The sequence below is a fragment of the Agrilus planipennis genome, unplaced genomic scaffold (assembly GCF_000699045.2).
Source record: "Agrilus planipennis isolate EAB-ADULT unplaced genomic scaffold, Apla_2.0 scaffold11, whole genome shotgun sequence".
NCBI lineage: Eukaryota > Metazoa > Arthropoda > Insecta > Coleoptera > Buprestidae > Agrilus > Agrilus planipennis.
The window spans coordinates 593,971-614,882 of record NW_020440736.1 but is presented as its reverse complement, the minus strand read 5'-3'; the positions used below and the strand labels follow the sequence as shown (position 1 = coordinate 614,882).

General features: G+C 30.1%; 2 protein-coding genes across 3 annotated transcripts in view; one reads left to right on the top strand and one right to left on the bottom strand.

Moving 5' to 3' along the window:
* Positions 1-7,700, bottom strand: part of LOC108733846 (neuronal PAS domain-containing protein 4) — a 62,703-nt gene extending 55,003 nt beyond the window's left edge. Inside the window, exon 1 of the mRNA XM_025979845.1 lies at positions 7,551-7,700. Within this exon, the coding sequence (XP_025835630.1) occupies positions 7,551-7,561 (11 nt within the window). The 5' untranslated portion in view covers positions 7,562-7,700. The remainder of the gene's footprint in view (positions 1-7,550) is intronic.
* A 7,742-nt stretch (positions 7,701-15,442) lies between these two features.
* Positions 15,443-19,511, top strand: LOC108733833 (G1/S-specific cyclin-E1). 2 transcript variants are annotated; one of them, XM_025979853.1, is made up of 7 exons: positions 15,443-15,618; positions 16,575-16,618; positions 16,730-17,443; positions 17,752-17,854; positions 17,973-18,252; positions 18,307-18,524; positions 18,583-19,511. In XM_025979853.1, exons 2-7 carry the CDS (start codon positions 16,590-16,592, stop codon positions 19,039-19,041), a joined length of 1,803 nt encoding a protein of 600 aa, XP_025835638.1. In that variant the 5' UTR covers positions 15,443-15,618; positions 16,575-16,589; the 3' UTR covers positions 19,042-19,511. The 2 variants fall into 2 exon arrangements, with proteins under 2 accessions (XP_025835638.1, XP_018320665.1); XM_018465163.2 differs by lacking the exon at positions 17,752-17,854 and having other exon boundaries at positions 16,730-17,546.
* Positions 19,512-20,912: the final 1,401 nt, after the last annotated feature.

Genomic DNA, 20,912 nt, shown 5'->3' with positions numbered 1-20,912 from the left:
GTCTAGTCAGAGACATATTAGAGGCAGAAACAGGAGTTAGGAGGGGTAAAGGTAGACCTAGATTAGATTACTCTTCGCAAATAGTTAAGGATGTGGGCTGTACTAGTTTTAGGGAAATGCGAAGTTTAGCTCAGTATAGGAAAGAGTGGAGGTACGTGTCCAACCAGTCTTAGGACTGATGACCTTATGATGATGATGATGAAGTATGTAAAGTTAAACAACAAGGATTCATTTGGCACAAAAATTAAATAAAAATTCCCCTTTTCCTAAATTTCCCAAGTGTAGGTAAATTTCCCTAGGTCTAGTAAAGCTGGCCAAAAATCAAATGTTTTAGTACACATCTGTCTATGTTACATTATGTCTCTGTCAGTATTTTTGCAAAATACCTCGACCAAAATTTATAATCAATATTTGTCAAATAGGATAAGAAACATCGTCCTCATCCTTCGTAGTTTTGATTACATTTTCGTTTGTCATAGGAAACGAATGTTTTATCTCCTTACGCCGAGTTAGCGAAATATTACAAAGAGCGAAAGATCGGGGCTTGTTGAAGGTATACCACAGTACCCGAAGTTCTCCCCCACAGCTTCATGGCCATACTACATAGCGCACACCGCGCATACTAGGTCACACATTAAAACTACGAGAATCGGACAAGCGCTCATTCCACCAAAAACCAAAAATTGCATACACTGTAAACTCACTACAACTACAAGCATCTTACAATACAGACAGTACCTAAGCTTGGTTTGAACTTTATAACCGAAACAATTCTTACTTATAAGCATTATAAATGAGAATGTCAGTTAATTGTTTGTTTCACGCCTTAACTACTTAACCGATCATCGGGAAATTTTGTACATACGTTGTTAGGGATACAGAAAAGGACATAGGGTACACTTTATTTAGAAAAAAAAACTGTTCCCAATGAATAAAAAATTAGTTTAATGTAGTTTAGGACATCAACAGAACGAAGCCGCGAGTAAACGTGATACAGAAAAGGAAAAAACGATGTTAAGACTTGTTTGTTTCAGTCGTCATCATCATCATCATTATAAGGTCGTCAGTCCTAAGATTGGTTGAACACAAATCTCCACACCTTCCTAATCTTCGCATTTCCCTAAAACTACAACATCCCACATCCTTAACTATTTGCGAACAATAATCTAATCTAGGTCTATCTTTACTCCTCTTAACACCTGTTTCTGCCTCTAATATGTCTCTGACTAGACATTTATGCCTGAGAAGGTGTCCTACCAACCTACCTCGCCTATTTTTTATTGACTTGTGTATAGTCCTCTGTTCTCCTATTCTTTCTAAAACCTCTTCATTTCTAACCTTCTCTATCCACGGTATCCTCATCATTCGCCTGCAACACCACATTTCAACCGCTTCTAACCTTTTGTTTTCCGCTGCGCCCACCGTCCATGTTTCGCACCCGTACAGTACCGCGCTTCAAACGTACTCCTTTAACAATCTTTTTCGAATTTCTAAATTAATCGTTTGCAAGCACAGAGGTGACTTCTTTTTATTGAAGGTGACTCGACCCTGCACTATGTTCTACTTTATATTCCTACTATCTGACTTTCTAGTTATTTTTTCTTTTTTTAATAAATAAAGGGATTTATATCGCAAAAACAACACGTTTTATGTACCCTATGTTATAGTATTGCAATATCGTTTTATATTAATTATGACGTTTCTAAAACATTTATTATTCATTGCCTACAAAATGCAAAAAAAAAGAACAAAATTTTTACCAATTATTTCTGACATCATATTGACCTTAATTACGTAAGTACAGATTTTTAGGGGCTAATGGGTGAGGGAAGGGGTCACAATTCTCCATATCTCAAAACCTGGGCCACATAAAAAATAAGTTTTCAATTAACAATTTTCAGCATCCAGCATTTATAAAAAAAAAAAAAACTGATCATATTAACTTTGTTACATCAGAAAATATTTTCCGTGCTATTTCTATTAAACTTATTTTCCAAATGATCTGCGTTTCCTGTAGCTGTAGCTATTTGATTGTGTAGTAAGCTGCAAAACGTTTCGTAAGACAAAGACCACTTTTTCAATGTACATTATTGGTGCTTATTAAGTTTAGTATAGAGCGACAAAGCAAAAAGATGCAATAATTTCGAAAGAAAGATAACGAGAGGGGCTTAACTAACCCACGTCGTAAACTGTAGAGATTATGAGATCAAAATTATAGGCTTTAAGGTTTCTCACAGGTGTATTTTTTGATCACGGACCTGATATTTTTAATTGTATTGTTCTTCTTAATGAACAGATATAGTTCTACAAAACCGGGAACATAAAAAGTCAACCAAGTGCGAACTTTCCAACCCTTAATTTTTTATTTTATCACAACCGCAAATAAAAGAAAAATTAATTCACTAAATTAATGTTATTTAAAAGAAAAGTGAGATGCTAATACTGCTTTATCATCTGCAAATCTAATTTATCTAATTTAATCTATTAATTAATATTTTGTACAAACTATAATGATCGAAAAAATTTATGTACATGTAGTAATTTTTGTACAACCTACAATTAGTAAATAAAAAATTTGCAAAAATTCCTTTTCGAATATTTCGCCCTGTATACAAATAACTGTCATCTAATATATTATTCAAGGACAATGTAAGAAACGAAGTAGAAAAAGTGCGATTATAAACAGATAACAGGTAATATCTATACAATATTTAATTCGCCATTTCATCTTCAGAAGACAGCATACCGCGGTAACAGACAGCTGTATAATCAGTGATTGTTTTTACGCCGGTAATTACTACATGCTTAATTGTAACATAAACTCAATTACCACCTAGTTTAATCAAGATAATAACTTTTATTGTCCTGCACGATTAACACCAAGGTCGTCATCAAGCAAGGCAACAAAAGTCCTGTAATTTTACCTGCCTTAAAAGGGACATTTGTTCGTTCTTCTTTTTTGAACATAAGTCCTTATCGCATGTTGTGTCGGCAATCAGCGTTACCCGATAAATTTCTTGAAATTTTTAAGGCAAAAAAAATGATATTTAAACAAAAAATCATTTGTCACAAAAAGGAATAACCTTTTTTCTTTAGTTATTCCTAATAGTTTTAGGAGATTTCAACGCAGTAATAGGTGAAGGTAAAGTGGGTGCAATAGCAGGTTCTTTTGGATTAGGCAATAGAAATGATAGGGGAGATAGGCTGATAGAATTTTGCGATAAACATAACTTAACCGTCGCGAATACTTTATTCAACCATCACGCTAGAAGGCGCTATACGTGGAAGATGCCAGGTGATTCAGGGAGATATCAGTTAGATAACATACTTGTTAGGCAAAGATTTAAAAATCAAGTGAAGGACTGTAGGAGTTTTCCAGGAGCAGATATAGATAGCGATCATAATTTAGTAGTTATGAAGGCCAATCTTAAATTCAAAATTCTGAAAAAGAGGGCAGGTAGGAGACGTCTCGACTNATTGTATTGTTCTTCTTAATGAACAGATATAGTTCTACAAAACCGGGAACATAAAAAGTCAACCAAGTGCGAACTTTCCAACCCTTAATTTTTTATTTTATCACAACCGCAAATAAAAGAAAAATTAATTCACTAAATTAATGTTATTTAAAAGAAAAGTTCAAAAAACAGAAGTTCCTGTAACAACAAATTTAACACAAGAATTCGGAACTTATATGTATATATACAAACTGGTTGAGTAAGGGTAAATTATTTATATCTAATTGATTATTTAACAGTGGATTATTGGTGTTTTTGTACTTACTGATTTCTATGGTTTCCGAGAGAGAGTTTACACCTTTTACTTCTACAATATTGTAACATTTCTTAATCATCATTCATTATAATTATAATATTTACTGATGAACAAATAAAACCACAATGGGATTTTTTATAAGGTCAAATACTTGACAATATTGTTCTTATTTCAAAATCCTCTGTTAACCTTTTCTCAATAAAGTTACCTAGCAATAAATTAAAAACTATTCATAGAATAGTAAGCCGTAATACCAAATTCATTGGTGAACAACAAACCTAAAAAAAACTATTTTCAAAAATCGGTATTAAAAACTGTGATGCGACTTCGACATAGGACAGAGCGGAAGGACTTTTAGCATTAGAATAAAAGAACATGTCAACACACACGCACATGTACGATTAATCATTTATACAAAAATTTATTCCATCGTGGTAAATACCTTGTATTTTTTTATTGAGACTTCAGAAATACTAAAAAATAATGTTGTTCCCAACGAAAAGTTCTTAATTGAAACATTAATAAGGGCTACATCGAATTTAAAGGTTTTCATTAGAAATAAACGGCTAAAAAGATGTAATTTCATTGTAATTAACGGGTCTAAAAAGTTGTGCAAAGAATTTAATTGTCTTTTGGAGTTGAATTTTCTAAAATCAAATTCAGCAAAGTTACAGCTATTAGAATAAAAGAATGATCTTGTTCTCATTCTATTAATCTTGATACTTTACAGAAACCAGGTAATAATTTTTTTGACGTAATTAAAATTGGGTTCAAATATAAGAAAAAACGCTGCTACCGTAATGTAAAAACATAAAATAAATTTTGACTCTGTATAATATGCTAAGTATTTTTAGAAATGAATAGTAAGTTGATAATAAGAAGAAGTTATTGTATCTAAAGAAGCATAAACAGTGATCGGACACTCTTCTATTAACACTTTGAAATAATTATCACAATTTAGTTCGAGACTGTTAGTCCATTGCTAACAACACACAAGCGAAGCAGCCACGTACAAAGGCAGTCTTGGATGATTACACAACCATATCGGTCACTCTCTTCAGATGTCAACAAAATAGCCACGGCACACGTCCACATTTCGGTAAATATTTGAAGATAAAGAAAATGTTAAATGGAAAACAATAAAGTGAAATAAAGAGGCAATTTTAACCAGATGTGACAAAATTAGCACCTTCGTTTTCGTACATGTATAAATATCGCAAAAAATAATTAACACATTCCAACTCAATTCATATTTTTTTCAAACATACATGCCTATTATAGATATTTGAACGAAATCGATGACAAGAAGACTGCATTTATTGGACTAGTGTCACTTTGTGTTTGTAAAAACTATTTAAAAAAAGAAAATGATTGAATATAATGAAATATCCCTATGCTCGGTTCTAAATTCGCCATTAGTGTAGATAACAATAATGATGAAAATAATATATGAGTTAAATAAACTCAATTATACAGTAAAAATGTAAAGATTAATAAAAGTATCTACTGTTTATGTGTAAAGATTGTATTACCTATTAAAATTTTCATATTTTTGTATCAAAAGTTATGTAAATAGTTGATGTAGCGTTGGAAGGCAAAGATAACTGGATTACTATATGAGAAGTGTTGCAAGAAATATAAAATTTCAGCGGCAAAATCCGTAAACAGTTCTACCGCGAGTGATTTCAATGCTCGGCTAAGAGACAAACCCACTCGCGTGTTCATCATTCTAGCGTAAAGGCTGTGGTTTTTCTGGTATTAATTCAATTTTGTGGTAAAAATATTTGTTTTCTACTTCTGCGGCCCAAATCTAATTTGATTTAAATACAAATTTGTGCGCTACAAAAACCAGAGCGCCCAAGTGGAAAGAATGCCGCCGTGACATTTTCGGCATCTTTGAAACTATTTTGTTATTGTAAAATCCATGACAATTATCGATATTCAAAACTCTTTCTATTTAAATATAACTATCTTAATATGTACAAAACATCAGGTAACTTTGCCTTTCAGCTATTTATTAAAAACTATTGAAAAGGTCTAATTTATTGTACAAACATTAAACAGTAATTTTTATTAAAAATATTAACGATTTAGTGCCGCTATTTTCTTATTCAAGCAACTCAGTAAATATTTTTGTAAGTACGTTTTATTTGCAGAAATTCCTAATTTAACAATCTTACTTATTTGGATCTCCGAAAGTACTCATCGAATTTAAAAAATTCAGGACCTTCATGGTCGACATAGGCCGTACATTAGAACGTTAAAATAAAAGGGCTTTTCGTGGAAACGAAGTAAGAGAAATGGGGACTAAAAAGGACCATAAAAAGATCCTTGAGAATACATATCTGTACGTTTAGGTTAATTCACAAATTGGTAAAATATAACTTCACAAATTGAACTATATAAACGGTCGAAGTCGCGGGAGTAGCTAGTTTACAATAAAAAAAAGTGTCTTTTTTATTTCTATAGCGTCATCGGCCTTACCTTTATTACCCTAATCTTAACTAATAGATATTATAAATGTGAATATGTTTGTTTGTTTATTTATTACCATTTCACGCAATAACTATTCAACCGATCATCATGAAATTTTGTACACACATTATAAAGAGTATAGAGAAGGACATAGGGTAGGTACCGTTTATCCAGAAAAAAAATACCGTCCCAGAGGAATAGAAAAATTTCTTTTCGTCACGATAGAGAAGGACCGCATTTACTGCCATTCTATGCGAAGTATATGTTTATCCTGATGATCCTGGTAAGGAGTTAAGAACAAATTTATCATATTATTGCATTTTCGATGTTCTTGGACACGTATCTACGACATCAACGTGAACGGAGCGTTCTTAACGTCATAGTCATAACTATTTTACATTTTTTTTTCAGTTTTAAAAATAAAACTAATTAATCTAGTTAATAATAATAATCGATCTTTTAGATTCATATTATTTTTACCATAAAATTAATCTTTTAAGAATGTTCCTTAATTGTAAAAGTTTTCATTTACGTATCATCCAGAGAGAAAATTATTTTCTATTTTCTTCTACCCTTAATTATTTCGTAAAAACTAGTACCTACAATATACATATGCATTGTTTAAATAATAATGTTTAATATGGAAGTATCATTTCTATGAACATTTCATTACCGTCGGATGACCGTCTTAGAAACTGATGTTTTCCCGTGCTCGGAAAATTAATTTCCAATATTAGTTGTAACTATTTATAACATGACAATCTACACGTAGACAATGAGCTTAACGTTAGTTTACTTTTTGTTTAGGCACTTACAGTTATAAACAACCAAAAAATGCCTAGGCGCCTAATCTTTAAAATAAAACAATTAGAAAAGAAAATCATCGTCAATAAACCGCCTGCAAGTTTTATATTTCTTCAAGCAATAAGAAAAAATTATATCAAATTTAATAAAAACAATTATTGACCACATAATGTGGTAATTGTGGTTTAAATATCTATAGCGTAGTGGTTGGGAAGTACCGGTAATACTTTTAAGTAGTTAGTGAATTTACAAATTGTCGTATTCTGAATAGATGGGATAGTTAAGAAAAATGATACGTAGTCATACGGTTGCTGGTAAGTAGATAGTGTTTGAAATCGTTTAAAAATAACAACGTTGGCGTGGAGCTATTTGCTCAAAACATTATCAAATTAGTACTAGCACGTCGCAAAGGAATTAATAATAGAAAAAAACACAAAACATGAGAGAAGCACGGATGGATAAAGAGAAAAACAAATTGGTTCGTATAAAAAATGATTTACCGTGTGAACATGTTGATTTGTGAAGAAGGTACAAACGGTGAAACTGTCGTAAAAAAAAACTATTACGCGGTACACATATCGTGGCGCGATCTTCGTAGTTGGCGGGATATAGGTATGCACGTGAATTTAACAACACTGCATTCAAGTCGGTTCTTTAGAAGCACGAATAAGTACTGCCTGGTAGACGAAGTACCCAGTGTGGTTTAGAAGGCGGACTAAAGTTCCCTTCTCCGAGACTCTTCTAACCAATTGGGCAGAAATGGTTAGTCTTACTACTACAATCTGATGATGCAGTTCTATGATAATCTGACATTAAAAAAATTACGCTCTTACTCGGAGGCAATCCTAGAAATCCATGAAATTACATCGGAAGAATAGTGCCGCAATCCCCAACGCCCACCGAACAAAAAAAAATCTGGACGTCCACCAATTCAATCAATCAATTTCAAAATAAAACCAAGATCAAAATTGCATATAAGTTCCACAAACTTCATGTAAAACAAAATCAAACTGACACCAACATTAATACTGCACATACCAATCAATTTTGCCTCATTGTTTTAAACTTTTTTTTAACTAAAGAACCTGATGTAAAATTATTTAATTGTACCAAAACGAAAGCTCATTTAGATAAGTACATCATAATTACAGAAAGAACTTACTAGTTTAAAATCCTCTCATTTAAATCTAAACAAAATCTAACTGACATCAAGCTGAATATTGCACACACTAGGTAGGTACTAAACCTTCGTCAATATTTTAAATATCTTTTTAACCAAGCAATTTAATTCTTGTAAACGGCGTCGTTCAAGTATGGACAAATCTAAATAAATATCCAAATTTGCAACCTTCTTGGCGTAATCATTCAAATCTGAAGAGCATCTTGGTTTTCGAACAATAAGATTCACTGGCGCCTTTTTATCTATTGTGATAAAGACACATTTGCGATCACTCAAGTGTTTACAGTAGTTATCATATACATGTCTTACATACATATACATGAGTAGCTACATTGCATTTTAAATTGAGTGTTACATTAAACAAACACTCACTGTGCAACAGTTCTTTTTGTTACCACACGTCTTTTGTTCACTATAAACTGAATAATCCTCAAAATAATAAATAAGAAGGACTTCCCATATCATATGCCAATTGCAAAATAATCGTTTAGAAACTAGACCCACTTGTTTATCCTTGTGGTTCTAATATGGGTATGTTTGTAATGGAAACCAGTGCATCTACCTCCTCTCATGATAGGAATTTCACTGTATTTTATAAAATACTAACCATCAAGGACGAAATATCATTTGTGTATGTAAGGTGTCGTTAAGGGTTAAGGTTGGGTTATAGTTATCGTCATGGTTTAAATATTAATTTGACTAGAAAATGGGAACTGTACCACGGGGCACCCATTCGTCCAAATCTAAACGGGCTCGACTAGTTAAATATAATATTCTTGAAGATGACTCTTGAATTCGAAGAACAGCCTAATAGCGACTATTTGGCATAGATTAATGTGTGAAAAAGTATTTGACGTCGTAAATTAAAACGGTTTTTAAACTCGATCCTGATGTATTGTAAAAAATGAAGTCAATACGGTCGCCATCCTATAAGTCATCTAAAAGGAAATCGTAAACCTTAACGCGAGTCGAGATAAAAAATATATAATGTTTTAATGTTTCTTTTAGCAGCTAACGAAATCTTAATACTAGGAGGTATTAAAAAATAAACGGACAACCATTATCATTCGTATACTGGGTGTTTCACGGTGACCACCGATTAGAATATTTCAGAGAATTTGTACAACGGCGTTACTGGGTATGCCCTTTTCAATTAAAATAACGGCATCTATGTAGCACTTCTGGTTATATCGAATGTTGACATCAACTTCGTTATTTTTAATAGAACACCCTGTATATTATGATGATTTTGAATTCTACTTATGATTTTAGATATATTTACATAAGGCTTTCCTATTTCTAAAATTTACAGTTTTCGAGATATTAATTTTTTTTTAAGAAAACAGCACAGAGGGTAGCTAAAAAGCATCCCTATTTTATAGTAACAAAGCTGGAGCAACAATATTATTAGGAGAGGTAACTATACCGTCTAGTTTTTTCCTTTTACTTTCAAAGTGGGTTAATTATATACAGGGAGATAGATATTTAAAGGCAGATTTGGTTAACTTCAAACAATTGTATGTGCATTTTTTCAAATGGAACACCCTATATGTATTTTCATAGCCACATGCAGAATTTTATTTTCTTTCGAATGGTTCCCTATACATATCTCCCCTAATTTTGAAAGCTACATGCCGCTATTTTAACAAATTTTAAATCGAAGTTGTTTCTAAAATATTCTAATGGGTGGCCACCGTGAAACACCCTGTATATTTTTATATTATCCGCGATGTTCGATGGACAAATGGTTTGTTCTAGTGTAGATGTATCTCTGATATATTATGCAATGTGTAATCAATATTACAAATAATTAATTCACACTGGGCATGAACTACTTAATTAAGTGTAAAAATTTGAAACGTACATATAAAAATAGTATCTTAGATTTTATATTTTACAAAAAACTTACATATTAATGACGTTTTGAACACTCCATAAAGTGCTGTATGAGTTATGATTGTAGCTAACATTTATTAAGTTAATTTTTTAGTACCGAAAATAAAAATGGTGGAGGTGCTGGTCACTTTGTATTAGTGACAGTGGCGGATTACTTGCTGCCACCCTGGGCCCCGTTTGATGCGCCGCCCTTTTTGATAAAACGAATTTCATAAATTTTGATCCAATATTTTTATTTTAAAATCTTTTCATTATTGAAATGTAAATTTTAAATATATCTAACTAATATACATTACAGATGAATAATTAAGCGAGAAACTTTAGACAGATAAATAATAATGTTGTTGTTTAATATTAACCACTTTGCAAAATTTCTTTTTCCTGGCTTTGGTCCGCGCAAAAACGTCGATTATGTCGTCATAATTAATTTCTTGGGTTAGTTTAGCTTCAATAGACAGATTGAATTTATTTTTAATGAAAAATTATTTTTATAAATAAAAAATGTTTTGACTTTTGAAAGGATATCAACACGTAAATCTACCGTATTTCACACTGAAAACAAATTGAAAAACTATTCAGATTTAGTAATTTCAAAACGCATTATACAAACAACAAAAAGTGCAGATACAAGAACTAGAAAACATTACTCGATAAAGACTATAACTGATTTATTAAAAAATTAACATCTTACCCACAGATTTAAAAGTAAATTAAAAAATTGATTTATAATATATTCTGTAGATTTTTTTTTATAAAAACTAAGCCTAAACAATTTTTAAAATGATTATCTACTTTTTTTCGCCTTTAAAATTTTGGCATTTCACAAATTTTGCCGCCTTAGGCGCGGACCCTAGGCGTAAATCCATCAGTAATACCATGGTAGTTTTTTTATTTTGCGTTAACCACATCGCAAAAAAAGAAAATGAAAACTTTTTTGAACTTTGTATTTTAACAAATAGTTACTTAACTTTTTATTCTGAAACATTATTTTTATAAATAAAAAATGTCTGGACTTTTGATAGAATATCAAAATGCTATTTAATACATGCAAATCTATCGTATTTATATTTCACAATAAGAAAATGTGGTGAAATGAAGTATCTATCTTTAATATCCAAAGAATTTAAATTAATTTTTCATAGTTGACCAAATTTCGGAATTATTATACCGCATATTTAACATGGCATGTATAAAATGGTAAAAAATATGAAATGTATAAGAAACAGAAAATTATATCGGCAAACAAAAATCGCAAAATAATTATTTACGTTTATGCCTGTTAACTTCAAATAAATGAATTATTCATTACAGATATTTAATAATATATTATTGATATAAAAAAGCCAGTCTGTTGTGATCATTTGGAGTAAAAACCTAACCCAACCTGAATTTTTTAATTTAAGAACACCTGCATTCAAAGGTTACATATGTTTACCAAAATAAATTTTACGATAACATAATCAAATAACTCGATTAAGAATTACTGTATTAAGTCCTTCAGATCCATTTATACGTAGGTAGGTACCAAACTTTTAAACTAGACCGTATACTCCTTTTACGTTGTTGACAGCAATATCTTTGAAAGATTGTTTTCTTTTTTAATTTGAAAAAGGGTTAAAAATAAGTTCCATATTTTGTTTGTTATCAATTAAAAGAATAACATAAAAACAAGAGGGCCATATTCTGTTAGATACGTCGGAAGATGCAAAGAGACCCAGCAACAGCATTCGTGGTCAAAAGTTTAGAAATGCTCCATTTAGGTCATAGTGAACAAGTAAAGTACCCGGACAATGACCAAGCGCTGTAATAACAGGTTTCGCCTAGTGCGGGTGGATGCCGGACTGGACCATGTTGAAATGCGGTCACCGCGCGTCCAAGACATTACATTACGCGCTCATCCCTCCGCCCACGCCTCACTACACCGCAAGCCAAAGACTGGCTGACACGAAGATACAGAGCCATTCCACCCAAACATCTACGTACATTGTTTATGTAACTATATCGCAAATAGAACACACTTCTGATTTCGTAATTACCACTTACTTACCTAACTATAAATAATAAATAGCCCTGTTCCAATTTCAAACAAATTACTCTAAAATCAATGCAGTATACTCAAAATAGATTTAAACGAATGCACTCATCAAAACATTTCTCCTAGTTTTTTCCAAATTTCTCATGGGTGAAATTAAAGTTAAGAAAATTGAGTGCATTTTCCATAAGAGGGAAATGGACATCAAATGGGTGGTTAAACAGATTATACTATTTTTGTACAAATACATTTTAAATAACAAACAAAAACAAATCTTTCATTCGGAATCAATGTCGTACAAAAAATGGTAAATAATTAATTAATTGTACGAGACACATCTGCACAATTTAATTTGGTAATGTTGTTAAACATTGACAATGAAGAATAAGAAAAACAAAACAGCATTGTTAAATCCGATAAAAATAGCACACTCTTAAAACAATAATTAGCGCTTAATTAGTCTTATCAGATCAGATAAATTTTAAGTGTTTCGCTAAATAAATTTTACAGGTGTTTCTTACGAATTGATTATTTACTATTTTTCATGCAAAAAATAACTTCACATTATAACATCCGAAATACTTAACTACTTGTAAAAGGTACATCTGCAAAATTTTATATAGTGAAGCTATAAAAAATTGGCATTTAAGTAAAATAAACGCTAAATACTAAAAAAGCCAGATGAAAAATAAAAGCTTCATCATTATTTCTCACGATTTTAAAAATCGGGGATTTTTTTAATAAATGTAAAAGTATCTAATATTTTAATGCAGAAATAAGTTCAATGTATAGGCAACACATTTTACAGTACGTAAATGAGTTCAGAATACCATACAGAACGATTTATTTAAACGAAAACTAATTTAAAATAAATCAATAAATTTCCAATAAGAAGAAGATACTTATTGTTTGTATTACTATTATTGATAATATTTACCGATAATACATAAAATTTTTCATATGATTTTTACTATTTAACGCGTATTTAGTTTTATTGTTAAATAATTTTTAAGAATTTTGCTAAATAAAATTTTACAGATATGTTTCGTACAATAAGTTATTTATTACTTTTTATGCAAAAATAACTTCACATTGAAACATCCGAAATACATAACCAATTGTATAAGGCACATCTGCAAAATTTTATATAATGAAGCTATTAAAAATTACTAATTACAACGCTAAATATTAAAAAAGCCAGATGAAAAATAAAACAGTTTAAGATAAATGTAAAAGTAATACAATAGTTAAATGCAGAAATACGTTCAACGTATAGGCAACACATTTTACACTCCGTAAATAAGTTTAATAGTGCTAGTTAAATATATTTATAAATAAAATATATTTGTCAATTATATTATTGTTATTGGCACTTTTTACCGATAGTATGAAATATACACTAAAAAGTCTACTTTTATTTACTATTTTAGCTGTATGTGTCCAAATGTAAAAAGTTTTTAATTAAATAATGATCTCAGTAATATCAAAAAAATTAAATAACAAATTTTAATTATATAGTTATAAGTTTCCCATACTGAATTAGAGAACATTATTATCCAATACCCAATTAGTATTGGTAAGGTATTATCAATTACTTAATAGATTCTACCTTTATTTGATAAAAATCCATTATAATTATAAAGCAAGACTTTACTTTTTCACAACTTTTATTCAAAAGTAACAATTGTTTCGTCATATATTAACTTCATCAGACTTAAAATTAAAGTAATTACTACCGGCAGTAGTAGTAAGGGTCCTACTACTATTAGTAATAAGTACTCCAAGTCTGACGAAGTGATTGTTTGGCGAAACAGTTGTTACTATTTAATAAAATTTGTGAAGATCTGAGACGTTTTGTTTTTATGATATTATCGGTATCAATTAGTATTACTACTTCAATTTCTCACATTAATAAAGCAGTTTTAGTTTCCTCTACTTTTAATTTTCATGGAAATACACAGTTTTTCTTTTGTTTAATAAGTTAAAAGTAATATAAAGTAATAATTAAGCAACCTTTTGTAATTATTGTCATGTTACATCGTTATTTCATAAAAGCATCTAAATAAACAAATTGCCAAGCTAATAAATACTGCTAATGCTTGCTTCATCAATTTCAGTATCGGATAATTTTTAAAATTTTACCTTAATATGACCCACAGGACATCAAGAAAAACTATGGACAACTTCAACACGAAACAGGATCTATTAAAACAAGAAAAATAAAGGAAAATTAGTATATGATATAACACACATACCAGCACATTAAGGTTAGGTTAAACAATATCCATGCATCCATAAAATAAGATACAAATATTTCTAAAAACAATAAATCTATATCATCAGTGACACGTACCTTAAGTAAAACAAAATTTTTGCTAGACGATTAATAAGAAATTGTTGGATTTTCGCAAAAAGTACATTTAAATGTTCAAACACAATCGCGACGCGTACGTCAGACATTTTTCGTCGAAACTCGTCACTAACGAATCCAATTACAGGCAAGCATAAATTTTCAAAGCTTTCTTTACCATACTTTTACCATTTTATTTAATAGAAGTAGTGGAATGGCACAAAATACATAAAATAATAAGCTAAAGTCACGGATATAAGTATATTGGTTGTATATTGATAACACTATTATTGATTTGTCGAAAAACATACAATTGTTAATCACAAAAATTCTCTAGATAATTTGTTAATAGTCTAAGTACAAAAATGTTAAGCTAATATTATATTTTGTTACAACGAATAAATAAGTAGAAAAAGTAATAAATCGTAATGCGGCTTTTCTATTTGTCAGTAATTCCATAATTCCATGCAATTTCTGAAAAGAAATATAATCTTCAAACACAAAGTATCCAGGTTTATTAAGTAGATTTCCAAAAAATTATCCAGTTTTTGATTAAAAAAAAAACTAAGTAGTTTTTAGCCTACATTAATCATTGTGTTCTACATTGCTATATAGTTCACTAATTAATGAACCATCTACATTTCATTTGAGTTCATTAACTTATGCGCTACATAAGAGTAACTAACGTTTACAATTAAAAAAATGGAAATAGATTTAATTTTAATAAACATATTAAATGACTACTTATAACAACTTTAGGTATATATCAAACTAAAAATCATAGTTAATTTCTCACACTTAAGTTCGTTTCTTTTTTCCCACCTAGTTTTGAATGAATCAGCTGAAACGCAGCTGGTCGCTCGTCATCATTTCTTATTCTAACCAATTAGAATCTATGTTTCCCCCCCTACTGTACAGTTATCATCATTTTGTCGACAAGTAAGGCGCCAGAATTGCATTTACCAGTGGCGAATGTCATGAATGTGATTTTAATTTTTTAAATATATATTTAAAGTTTACGTTTTTCTTTTTAAAAGTGTAAAGCCAGTGAAAAAGTTATATCCAGCAAATGTTATATGCTAAAGGAAACAGAAACACTAACGACATGTTGTAAGTAATATTCGTAAACTTCCCTCAAAAAAATGATATTTTCGTACTTTTTGTTAAGAAGTAATTAATTTTCAATAAACTTAATATAATTTGAATGAAGGACTTATATTGGAAACCTAGAAGTTCAGTAAAAATTGCTTTAAAGGTAGTAGATGTAGTTGGGCATGGCCTCTTCATTTTTGGTAAATTTCTTTAAAATTCTGACTAAAACTTACTTTCGATTAACACTAGTATCTTTCATTTTAGTATCCATTATACTATATTTAAGTTTTTTTAAAGAAAAACTAATAAAAACACCTAATATGGTCTATTTACCGCTCATAACCTAACTTCGATAAACCAAAAGTGGGTACCTCGTTAACTATTAAAATTCATAGCTCTTGATCAATGTAAACTCTTTAATACCATGTATAGACTTTCTCAATTGAATTTCGATTTTAAAATGGTACAAAAGGTCGTGATTGACCATGTTATTCGTTATTTTTTATAACTGTTTGGCGCCTTTTGTATTTTCCGCGCCTTTAGATTTTACTTTGTAATTCTTTAATTTTATCAAGAATAAACTATTTTTGAAGCTTTAAGAACAATTCTTTTATAAGTAAAATAAGTATTTTACCTATTTCTAACAGATATGTCTTATAAATTCTACAAAATTAATTTTTATATAGAGGTTATTATTTTCATTCACCCACTTAAACTTTTGTAAAATAAGTTACTACATTTGTTTGTTTTACTGTTTTTTCTCATAGCAGTTATTTTGTGATCTTTATTTGTTTTACCTTTGTATGATATCAGTAGTCAACTCAATTCAATTCTTATTAAAACATAAATATCTGTTAACTGTCTTTTACTTATATTTAAAATTTCACACCCTATCAATTCTCCTTTATCAATAATTTTGAATTAGTAAGTAATTATTTGATGAATACTTGTTCTCAATCTTGATGTTGTTTCAGAAGTACACCTCAAGTATGGAAGGAGAGTTAGATACAGAGTCCAGGTAAGAACATAATACTGTTTAGTAACTTGTTGAATATGTTCCTTCTAATTAGTATTAAAGTAATTAAATAACGTAATTAGGTTTTAATTAGCTATGCTTAATATTAAATAGAGAATGGAAAGATATCTTAACAGAAAAGGGCAGTGTTCCTTCTAATGAAACTACCGTTCTTCAGTATGAAACAGACCATTTTGATGATAAACGCTCGTTTAGTGAAGAGCTCAGAGAGCACAAGAATAAAGTTATTTGGGCCTTCAATTATGGTGAGGAGGTAACAAAAAAGACGTTGGAAAATATACAAGCCTATAAACAGAAAACAATGGAAAGCTATTCTCTTTCATATGTAAGTCCAAGTGACGTAAAATACGGAATAACAAACAGTAACACAGATGAACCATCCACATCAACCGGTACTTATTCAAACCACATAACACCCCACTCACATAAAAAGCATAGTTGTCACAGAAAGAGTAAAAGGCGTGAAATAACTGACGAATTCAGTACTCCACAAAAAACCCGTGAAACTCCATTACCCTTGTTACCCTGGGCTGACAGTAAGGAAGTTTGGCAAAATATGGTTTATAAAGAAGAAGCTACTTCGCAAACAAGGAATTCGAGACTGTTTGAAGACAGAACCAGTTTCTTGCCCAGAATGCGTGCAATTTTATTAGACTGGATCATGGAAGTTTGCGAAGTCTATCGTCTTAAGAGAGTAACTTATTATTTAGCAGTAGATTATGTAGATCGGTATTTAACCATTAAACTGAATATTCCAAAAACACAATTGCAATTGATTGGCGTATCTTGTCTTTTCATTGCTGCAAAATTAGAAGAAATTTATCCTCCAAAACTAAGCGAATTTTCATATGTGTGTGATGGAGCATGTACTAATGCTGAAATTTTAGCATGTGAAGTTCTTTTATTGAATGTAAGTTCAAACATAATATCAAATAATGAACTTTTTTAAAATATACGTATACTTAAAAAAGCCTAAAGTAATATAAAGTAATTAACGTAATATAATTTTTGTTATAATTATAATAGTTTAAAACATGAGAAAGAAGTACATATTTTGGTTTTATATTAATATGTTTTATTTAGACCTTGGGTTGGGATGTGAATCCCATGACNAAATTAGAAGAAATTTATCCTCCAAAACTAAGCGAATTTTCATATGTGTGTGATGGAGCATGTACTAATGCTGAAATTTTAGCATGTGAAGTTCTTTTATTGAATGTAAGTTCAAACATAATATCAAATAATGAACTTTTTTAAAATATACGTATACTTATAATAGTTTAAAACATGAGAAAGAAGTACATATTTTGGTTTTATATTAATATGTTTTATTTAGACCTTGGGTTGGGATGTGAATCCCATGACACCTAGTGGATGGTTGAATTTGTATATGCAAATTCATTATGATGCTGCAAGTGTACGAAGGCAGAAACTTCGTGAAGGTTTAAACAGAGATTTTGTGTTCCCTCAATATTCAGCGTACCAGTTTGTAAGAGCATCACATTTGATGGATTTGTTTTCTTTAGATCCTGGTTATCTCAGATTCAGTTACAGTGTAATTGCTGCAGCTGCTATGTACTTTATATTTGGCAAACGAGTAGCATTGACCGTGTCAGGTAGATACACACGCTTTTATTTTTAACATGTTAAACTTTCATTTTTTGTTTCAGGATTAGGTTGGGACCAACTTAAGCACTGTGTTGAGTATATGGCAGTTTTTTATAAAGTAATTAGAGATACTCCCGATCCTAAACTCCACAGTATTCCTACACACGAAATAGATCAAAGACAATTGGCTTGTTACCGATACATTCGAACCAAAGTTCCAGATCTTGTACCCGATGAAAACCATTCTTTGCAGACTCATAGCGTAGATCTTGACTATTTTGTAAGCAAATGAATTTTGTAGGATTTATTAGTGTTATTATATTGTAATTAATGTTTAGGAAAAAGCCACCCTCATGCGGTTGGAGCAAATGGGCCTTCGAGTAGAAAAGACATACATAAAAAAGAAGAAAGAAAAACAAAAAAGTAACACTCCCGAAAAATGCAAGGAGGATTGCCAAGATAAAAAAAACCGGGAAGAAGAAGAGGAGATGACGCTTGTTATTTTCGACATAGAAAAAGTTCTTGACGATGCTGTTAGTGCCTTGGATAAAAAGAAGACTGACGAAACTGAAAGTACTGATAGCAGTCCAGACAGTGTTAAAAGCAGTACTAGATCTACAGATACACTTACATGCTTTAGTCCCAGTTCAATTCCATGTGAAGCCGATATTTTTACAAAAGATCCAAAAACGAAGCTAACATTTGATGAAATATTAGCAAGGCTACATGACTGTGCAAATCAATTATACCCAGAAACTGCTACACCTAAGAGTACAGATTCCTGTAATGAAGACTGAACATAACCATATCTTCATTTTTTTTATATTTATCCATTTATGATACCGAGTACAGTCGTATATTTCTGCGCTTATATGTTACATTTTATCTTTTTGTCTTTTTCCTGTGATAGTCATCAGAAGAAAGGTTTACTTTTTAACTTTTTGTATTGGTCAAGTAATAGTAGTACCTGACTAGAATTGTTCACAGAATATCACAATTAAATAAGGAGGTTCCTCTAAGCGAGGTGATGGTTATTTAAAAATATCCCAAATGTTTTATCAATTTGACAAAATCGTTTTTACGATTCTATTTTTTTTTCAATTTAAAAATATTTTAAAAACGAGTTTTTTTTTAGTTTGCACATTGTTTTTTTCTGGATTAATTAAATATATTGACTTAATTGTAATTTTATCACATTATTTTATTTGGAATTATGGGATAGATTAATCTTAAAACAAATATTCAATAAAAGTAACAGTATATTTTATAGTTATGTTTGCTTTTAAACCTTTACACCGTGTAAACAAAATAGTTTCAATTTTATTTTAGTTTTATTTCTTCAGGTGTCGTAGGTATTGATCTCTGTTATTTAAATACGGTTACTGTAATGCAATTAATTAGAATGTAGCAATCAAAAATGTAACACATTAATAAAGTAATGCAATTATTTAAAACTGCTTTTTATTACTAAAAATTTTAGTAGAAATGCACTTGTAAAAACTATACTTTAGAATACTAAAAACCTATTGGGTCTTATATTTTATGGACAGGTGTTCCTTATGAATGTTTAGAACTATTGTTACTAAGATTTATTTTTTTTTGTTATATTTACATTGCAGTCTGTAGATAAAGCTGTCTGATCAAAACGTCGAAAACAAAAAGTAAACAAGGAATTCAGTAAACATTATGTATTTTACAAAAAAATACTGTGTAATTTTATAGGTCTTGTCTAAGTTAAAGGCTGTTTATATGCTACCCGAATGCTTTAGTATTCTTACGTTATATAATCTTTTGGGCAAAAATAAAATTTCGTAATTCGTAAACAATCTATTATAAACTTATTGTATTGTATTAAAGGGAAATCGTCTTTACACCATTTTAAAAATAAATGTAAACGTTGTATCGTTAAAAAATGTAAAACTACATTTTTTATTCTATCTTGTTAATTACTAAGTAATATGTCGTAGGCTTTACAAAATAAGCTATGAACAGCTGACTCAAAAAATAAATAGAAACTAAAATAAAATTCTTTTGTACTTTAAGTCCATCTCGTCAAAATTTATACTTTTCTAAGGCAAAGGAGTAATACGGTGCAGGAAGAACTATCAAACTACCATTCCCACACTCAAAAAATAAGTAATTAACATTTGTTATAGGAAACAGAAAAGAAGATTGTTACGGCGTATAGACAGAACAATATAGAGTAGTGCATAATAAACATAAAAACATATAAAAAGTCGAACATTGCTAAAACATTAAATCTAATCTGTATCACAAATCAAAAATATAAACTACTAAAATACTTCTCCGAGTAGAGCCCAAACACAAATATTTCTGACAATTACATTTTACAGTTTCGAGAGTTTACGTTCACAATCTATATCGCGATTGTTTTTTTTTTTCTTTGAGATTAACAACTTGCCATAATCCTGATTAAAAAAAAAAACTATTTAATATACAAACGTGTTTGAATGAAATAGTGATATATATATATATTGTAAAAAGTCGAGTATAAAATTTTAAAATACGATATGATACAAATGTGGAATTTACTGTTGTTTGTATAGAAACTAATTAAAATATATATATATACAATGACAACCGTGATTATTTAACTTGATCTACTTCATGAGAGATGACCATTAAATACGCTTTGCAAATATTTAAT

What these genes read in the sequence shown, in the direction of transcription:
- LOC108733833 (XM_025979853.1), top strand. Translation starts at nt 16,590, where the DNA reads ATGGAAGGAGAGTTAGATACAGAGTCCAG. An exon ending in AGTAGCATTGACCGTGTCAG is followed by an intron (nt 18,253 to 18,306) that starts GTAGATACACAC and finishes TTTTTGTTTCAG; the next exon opens with GATTAGGTTGGGACCAACTT. An exon ending in GCGTAGATCTTGACTATTTT is followed by an intron (nt 18,525 to 18,582) that starts GTAAGCAAATGA and finishes ATTAATGTTTAG; the next exon opens with GAAAAAGCCACCCTCATGCG.